This window comes from Sylvia atricapilla, chromosome 18 (assembly GCF_009819655.1).
Source record: "Sylvia atricapilla isolate bSylAtr1 chromosome 18, bSylAtr1.pri, whole genome shotgun sequence".
Taxonomy (NCBI): Eukaryota; Metazoa; Chordata; class Aves; order Passeriformes; family Sylviidae; genus Sylvia; species Sylvia atricapilla.
In genome coordinates this window covers 1,666,340-1,672,416 of record NC_089157.1, presented here as the reverse complement: position 1 = coordinate 1,672,416, position 6,077 = coordinate 1,666,340, and the positions used below count along the sequence as shown (strand labels likewise).

The 6,077-nt window shown below is 57.8% G+C and overlaps 1 protein-coding gene across 3 annotated transcripts in view; it reads left to right on the top strand.

Moving 5' to 3' along the window:
- Positions 1-812: 812 nt before the first annotated feature.
- Positions 813-6,077, top strand: part of CACNA1G (calcium voltage-gated channel subunit alpha1 G) — a 143,004-nt gene continuing 137,739 nt past the window's right edge. The window contains exon 1 of one of the 3 annotated variants that reach the window (XM_066331921.1): positions 813-1,418. In XM_066331921.1, the coding sequence (XP_066188018.1) occupies positions 1,177-1,418 (242 nt within the window). In that variant the 5' untranslated portion in view covers positions 813-1,176. The remainder of the gene's footprint in view (positions 1,419-6,077) is intronic. The other 2 variants (XM_066331922.1, XM_066331923.1) reach the window with 2 other exon arrangements.

Here is a 6,077-nt window from a genome sequence, read left to right as displayed (position 1 = left end):
CCGGGCTCGTGTACCCCGTGTACCCCGTGTACCCCGTGTACCCCGCCAGCCCGGGGCCGACCGCTCCGGGACAGGGTGAGTGAACACTCTCGAGCAGCTGGGGACTGCCAGAGGGCAACCCCGATGCGTGACCCCCATGCCCCGGGCCCAGCAGCACGGCCTCGGCTCTCCGGAGCGTGGACGGGGCAGGAGCAACCCCTGGAGACCCTCAGCAGGGCGAGGATCCCGTGCAAGGCTCGAGCAGCACTCGGGAAGGCTCCACAGCGTCTCCTGCAGCTCTCCCGGCACTTTGGCCCTGCCAGCCTCGCTCTCCTGGCTCTATTCCGTCCCGCGGGAGGGGCTGCTGGGCCGCTCTACCCCCGCCTCATCATCTCTCCCTCTTGCCCGCAGCGGTTTCCCCCTCTCCCGGTGCTGCAGTGTCCCACCGGGGCTTTTGCCTCCGCCTAATGCGGCGTGCGGCTTTGTCGCTCCTCCCCGCCGCCAGCGCTGGGCGCTCCGTGTCCCCGTTGTCCCCCCGCAGCCCCTGAGGGCGGGGATCCCGGTCTCGGGCCCGGGCCGGTGCGCCCCGTCCAGCCCCGCCGGGGACCGCGCCGCCCGTCCAGCTGTGCGCCCTGACGGACAGGCTCCGCAGCCAATGGGGAGGCGCCGGGGGGCCGCGGGCGGGCTCCCATTGGCTGCGGGGGGAGGAGGAGCCGGGACTTGAAGTTGGAGTGAGGGATCCAGCTGTGCGGAGCTCTCGCCTCACGGCGGCCGCCGCGGGAGCATCCTCCGCCGCCGCCCGTCCCCGGGCCGCCGGGCGGCATCCCCCCAGCCCCGGGCAGATGTCGGGGAGCCAAGGGGACGGGCAGAGCCGCTAAGGGCGGCCCACCCCGCCGGTGGAGGCTAGCGCCGGCAGCGGGGGCCGCCCCTCCGCCGCCTCCCTGCCCGCGACTCGGCCGGCTCGGGCCCCCGAAGGCACGGCAAGGAGGAGCTACGGAGCCCGGCAGGGCAGGACGAGGGGGGCGGCCCGGCCCCGGCGGGGGGCGAGACGGTGACTCGCCCGGCCATGCCACCCCGGCGCTGACGCCGCCCCGCCGCAGCCCCCAGCCCTCCGGCCCCGCCATGGCCGCGCCGCTCTAGGCGTCCCACCGGCTCGCCCCGCGTCGCCCCGGCTCCCCCGGGGCCGCCGGCCGGAGGATGGACGAAGATGGACCGCGAGCGGCCGAGGAGGATCCGGAGCCGGGCAGAGCCAAGACTTTCATCCGCCTTAATGACCTGTCCGGGGCCGGAGGCCAGCCGGGGCCGGGGGCCAGGGAGGCGGGCAGCGGCGACTCGGAGGCAGAAGCGCTGCCCTACCCGGCGCTGGCCCCCGTCGTCTTTTTCTACCTGAGCCAGGAGAGCCGGCCGCGGAACTGGTGCCTCCGGCTAGTGTGTAACCCGTATCCTTTGCAGGTGTTCGGCGGCGAGGTAAGCCCCACGGGGCCCCCACGCCGCCGGAGCGGCCGGCAGGGCGGGGGACACGTCCCGTCTGGAGCCGCCGGGTGATGGGGAAGGAGCCGGGGCTTGGGAGGACCCGTTACCCGCAGTCCCGGGGGTAGCGGGGGACACGCTTCGATGCTGGCCCTCTCCCCGGTGCTCGCCCAGGAAGTTTTCCGGGCTGTTGCAGGAGCTGGCGGTCCATGTCTCGGTGCGGGGCTCCCCTTCCCGGCCGCCCCGCCGCGCCTCCCGCCGGCTTCAGCGCTCCTTCCACGGGGACTCGGAGTGCGAGCTGCTGGGGACCATCCCCCGGGGACCCACCGTGTCCGCTCTCCTGACACGCTGAGGGACCCTAACCCCGGTCTCTTTCCTTGCGGATCGGGTCTTCCTTCCTGACCCCGTTTCTTGACCATTTTAGGCTCCCCGGTCCCTTCCCCGAGGGTTTGCGAGACGGGCGCAGTCTGGAGGCAGGAGGAGGTTTTGGGGGGTTGGGCTGCTGCCCAGCTCCAGGGCCCCTAAATGATTCAGGGCGCTTGAGGCCCGTCGAAGGGCCCCTTCTCTGCAGTCCCCCGGAGATGCTTCTTGCTTGGAGGGCTCGGGGCAGAGTGGGTGTCATGGTCCCGGGCGTGCATTGGCCAAGGGCAACTGTTTGTCACATCCTGGGGTGAGCCACGGCCTCCCAAAGGCTTCTGATCTTCTTCCAAGCCTCTATCTGCTTTGGCACAGGCCGAGCCACTTTAGTCAAGTTTAAGCTTTCAAAAGAAGGGGAGGGAAAAAAAAAAGAAATAGAGGAGACAATAGAAAAATTTCTTCTTTCCGCAGTCTTGGTGTCTTTAAAGCTTCCCTTTGGAGTTGAGTTGCAACCAGCGCATGGCTTGTAGCATTCCGAGTATTTTACCATCGCCAAAATCCAGCTTCATTTATTATTTGCAGAAACAAAACCCCCGAATGAAATAAAGTGAAGCGATGTGGCTTCCAGTAGGGGCTGATGCAGGAGAGGCAGCCGCTTCCTGGGAACTTCCCTCGTCCGTGCTGTGCTGCTGGCACAAGAGGCAGGCAAAGAGGTCTGGGCAGCAGCCCCACATCTGGAGGGGGAGAGGCTGTGCAGCAGCAGGGAGGACATGTTACATGTTACAGAGGAGCAGAATACCCTGTGCTAGTCTTTCTGCACTCCTGGTGTGCGGGAGCTGTTAGGGATTACATCTCAGCTGAGGCTGGTGTGGTGAGGATCTGCTCAAGTTGTGGATATTGTTTTACTTGAGCTTCAGCAATGATTTCTCTGATAAACAGGCTGCCTTCTCTTCTAAAATGTCCCCCAGGAGGGAAAAATCCAAGATTTCTCTTCCCAGTCATGAATATACTCTCAGCAGCTTCTCCACAGATCTCTTTCAGATCAGCTAACCACTTCAAAGCTGTCTTTATTTAAACATCTTAGGAAATCTCACAACTTTGTGAAGCCTTCTGTTTTGGAAAAGAAATATTAACGACAGGCTGCAAGTCAGTGTGTTCTTCTTGCCTACTGTGACTAATAATATTTATGATTGCTGGTTTAAATATGTTTCCAAGTATCTCTGTTTTTTTAAAAAAAATTTAATCTTTGAAACGATGTTTTGAATTTGATGTTGACACCTGCATGTTTTAGTGTTTTCAGTAAAATCCTCCACCCCAGTAGTGGCTTGAAATGTGTTTTCTCCTCTGTGGCTGCAAAAACAAGCTGATTAACTTTTGTCCTTGGAAAATTAGTGGGAATTGTGGGAACCTGCAAACACCACTGCAAGCCAGGGATAAGCATTAAGTGCAGTCCCACTAGCTGGGATTTTCGTTGCCAAATTTTCACTTGCTACTGACAGAGAAAGGATCTTACTGGGAGTCCTGGGGCTACGAGGGTGATGCTGTGGATCTTTGAGTCATGTGGCTGCATGCAGCTCTTTGTTTTCAGGGTCACTGACCCAGAATTGGGGGAGTTTATTTTAAAACAACACAAACCCACCCCAGAAAAGCAGTTCAGCCTTCAGATGAGAGGAAGGCAGTAGCTACTTTGGTACTTGCACTGTGTCCCATCACTTGCTGGGCTGTTCAGCAGAGCACTTATCCCTTGGTCTTGCTCATCCCTTTGCCTCTCTGTCACTCCAGTGCTGGAGCTGAGCCTGCTCTTGTTTATATTTATTACTTTTAAGGTTTTTTTCTTTAGTGCAGTGGCTCTTCTCAGGCTGTAGTCTTCTAGGATTTGTGCCCCAGTGTTAAAACCACGTAATCACGTTGCTGGAAAGTCTTTGTTGCCACCAGCTGCCCTGCATGAGAGTGACAGTGCATTGGCCGACATGGCTGGTGAATCCTGCCCCAGCTCCAGGGATTTTGGAGCTTTCACTGCCTTCTGCTGCTCTCTCAGGTGGATTTTACCTTTCTGCATTGGCTCCTGCAGAAACTGGATGGGAGGACTCTGGTTTGAGCTGTGCTTGTGGAGATGGCAGATTTTGGGGCTTTTCCAGGTAGATTTGTGGTGCTCTAATCTGACTGATAAATTTACTGTTGATAGGACATCAGGAGGAGGTGCAGGACCCACTCTTGCCCAGGAAAGGCAGTTTTATACCCCTGAAGTGCAGATGGAACTTGTAGGATTCTGCTCTATATCCCTGTCCAGACAGTGTGTATGGCTGTGGTACCTGAGGTTGGGTTAGGGGAGGGTGATGGTTGGGGTGTTGACTATCCAGCAGGGATGCCAAGTGCTGTTGAGGTTTTTTGGGGGGTTTTCTGCCATATTTCTCTCTAGAGCATCCTCTGCCTGGACCAGGGCGCTTTTTCTCCTGCTGTCTGGAGCAGAGATGTGGGGTACTGTGTTGCTCTGCTGCTCCTCCTCTCCCTTAGGGCTAGAAAGAGGTCATGAAGTTTGTCCTGATCCAGAAATTTTCCGGAGCCTGAAGCCTTGGGATTTTAACTCTAAATGTGTACCAGATGGCCAACCTGTCCTCCCCCTCCACTCCATTTTGGTGTTTGAGTGAAAACCTCTCTGGGAGCCATGAGGACCTGAGGGGATGGATGACAGCCTGCACATTCCTGGTGGCTCTGGGGTGGAAGATTCTTGCCTGGGTCAGGAGGGAAGTTCAGTGGTCACAGTGTTGGATCACAGCTCAGAGATGGGAAGGGCTGATGCAGGGTGTCCTGGTGTGTGTGCTGGGGAGTCTGTGAGAGGAGAAACAGGAGTGTGTGAGGGGAAGAAAAGAGGAGACAAGCTGGTTACTTGACTTTCACTTGTAAAATGAAAGAACCATGAAGGATGGGAAGATGAAAGGCTGTATCTGTGGTCTGTGCCAGGCTGCTCCTCTGATCAGAGACAAGAAACGAGGCTATTTCTTGAGAGCTGTGGAGTGATTGAAGAGCGGGGACGGAGAAAGTGGGGAGGATGCTACCACTCGCCATTAAGACCTCTGAATAGAGAAATAGCAGTGTAACTGAAAGGGCCTGTGATATCTATTGTAGTGCTGGGAACTGCCTTGTCCTCTGTGCCTGCCTGCCTGCACAGCTCTGCTGCCTGGAGAGCAGCACACGGCAATGGAGTGCTACAGAAACCTGCTGGAAGGTGCCATTCCTGGGGAGACATACCCAAACTGGCTGAAATCTTGCATTTTTTTCCTGGTTTGGAGGGTGAAGGGCAGCTCTGCAAATTCCCTCTCTGGGAAGGGGAGGTTTAGGTAGCGCTGGGAGGAATGCTCCCATCCCACCTGGCTGCTCTGTGGCACAGTCCGTGGGACTTAGGGTTTGGGAATGGCTTTGGCAAAGAAATGTTTCTTGATTCAGTCACAGAAACCAGCCCTGCCTTCTGTCTGCAATAAACCAGAAAGGATTCTACCAGCAGCTGCCTCACATGGCTCTGCTCACTCCCCAGTAGGGAGTGGTGGGTGACCAAACCTGAGTCCTGGGCAGGTGCTGATTGCCCCCAACTCATTTCGGAAGTTGCAGATGCCCAGATACCTCCAGGAATGGGTCTGGAACCCCCATGGCTTCATGGCAGAGTGTAGCTGAGATCTGCACCAGGCTGGCTCCCAGGATGGCTGGAGTTGCTGTGGTAGAGCCTGGTTCTCTGTGGAAGGCAGTGCTGGCCCCACTGAGGGCACACTCGGCCCCTGGTCTGTGTTGGGACCACTCTGTGCTGGTCTGAATGGGTCCAGCTCTTCAGGAGGGGCCTGTGTGTCTGACTGCACCAGAGGCAGCACCCTGGTGCCTGGTGGGGTGAGACCTGAGGCTGCTGAGCTGTGCTGTGGTTTGGGCTCCCCAGCCCCAGCAGTGCCCCCAGTACCCCTTCCCCTGGGAATGCCTGAGGTGAGGGCGATGGGAACTGGATCCCCTGTGGGGGATTGGGGTGTCCTCACTGCCTCCTCAGCCACGTCAGCTCATGGAGAGAGCCAGGCACAGCTTGTGCTGCTCTTTGAACAGTTCAGTGCGATGCAGGGTTAACATTTTTTTTTTTGTTGTTGTTATCAAAAGGATGTGTTTTTTGGGACAAGTGCATGTGGTGTCCTTACACTTCTATACATTTGTTCCAGCCTCACTTCTGAGTTTAACAAAGCAAAACGCTTTGATTTGACAGGTTGGACCTGAAACGAATCTTGTTTTCATCTAAAAAC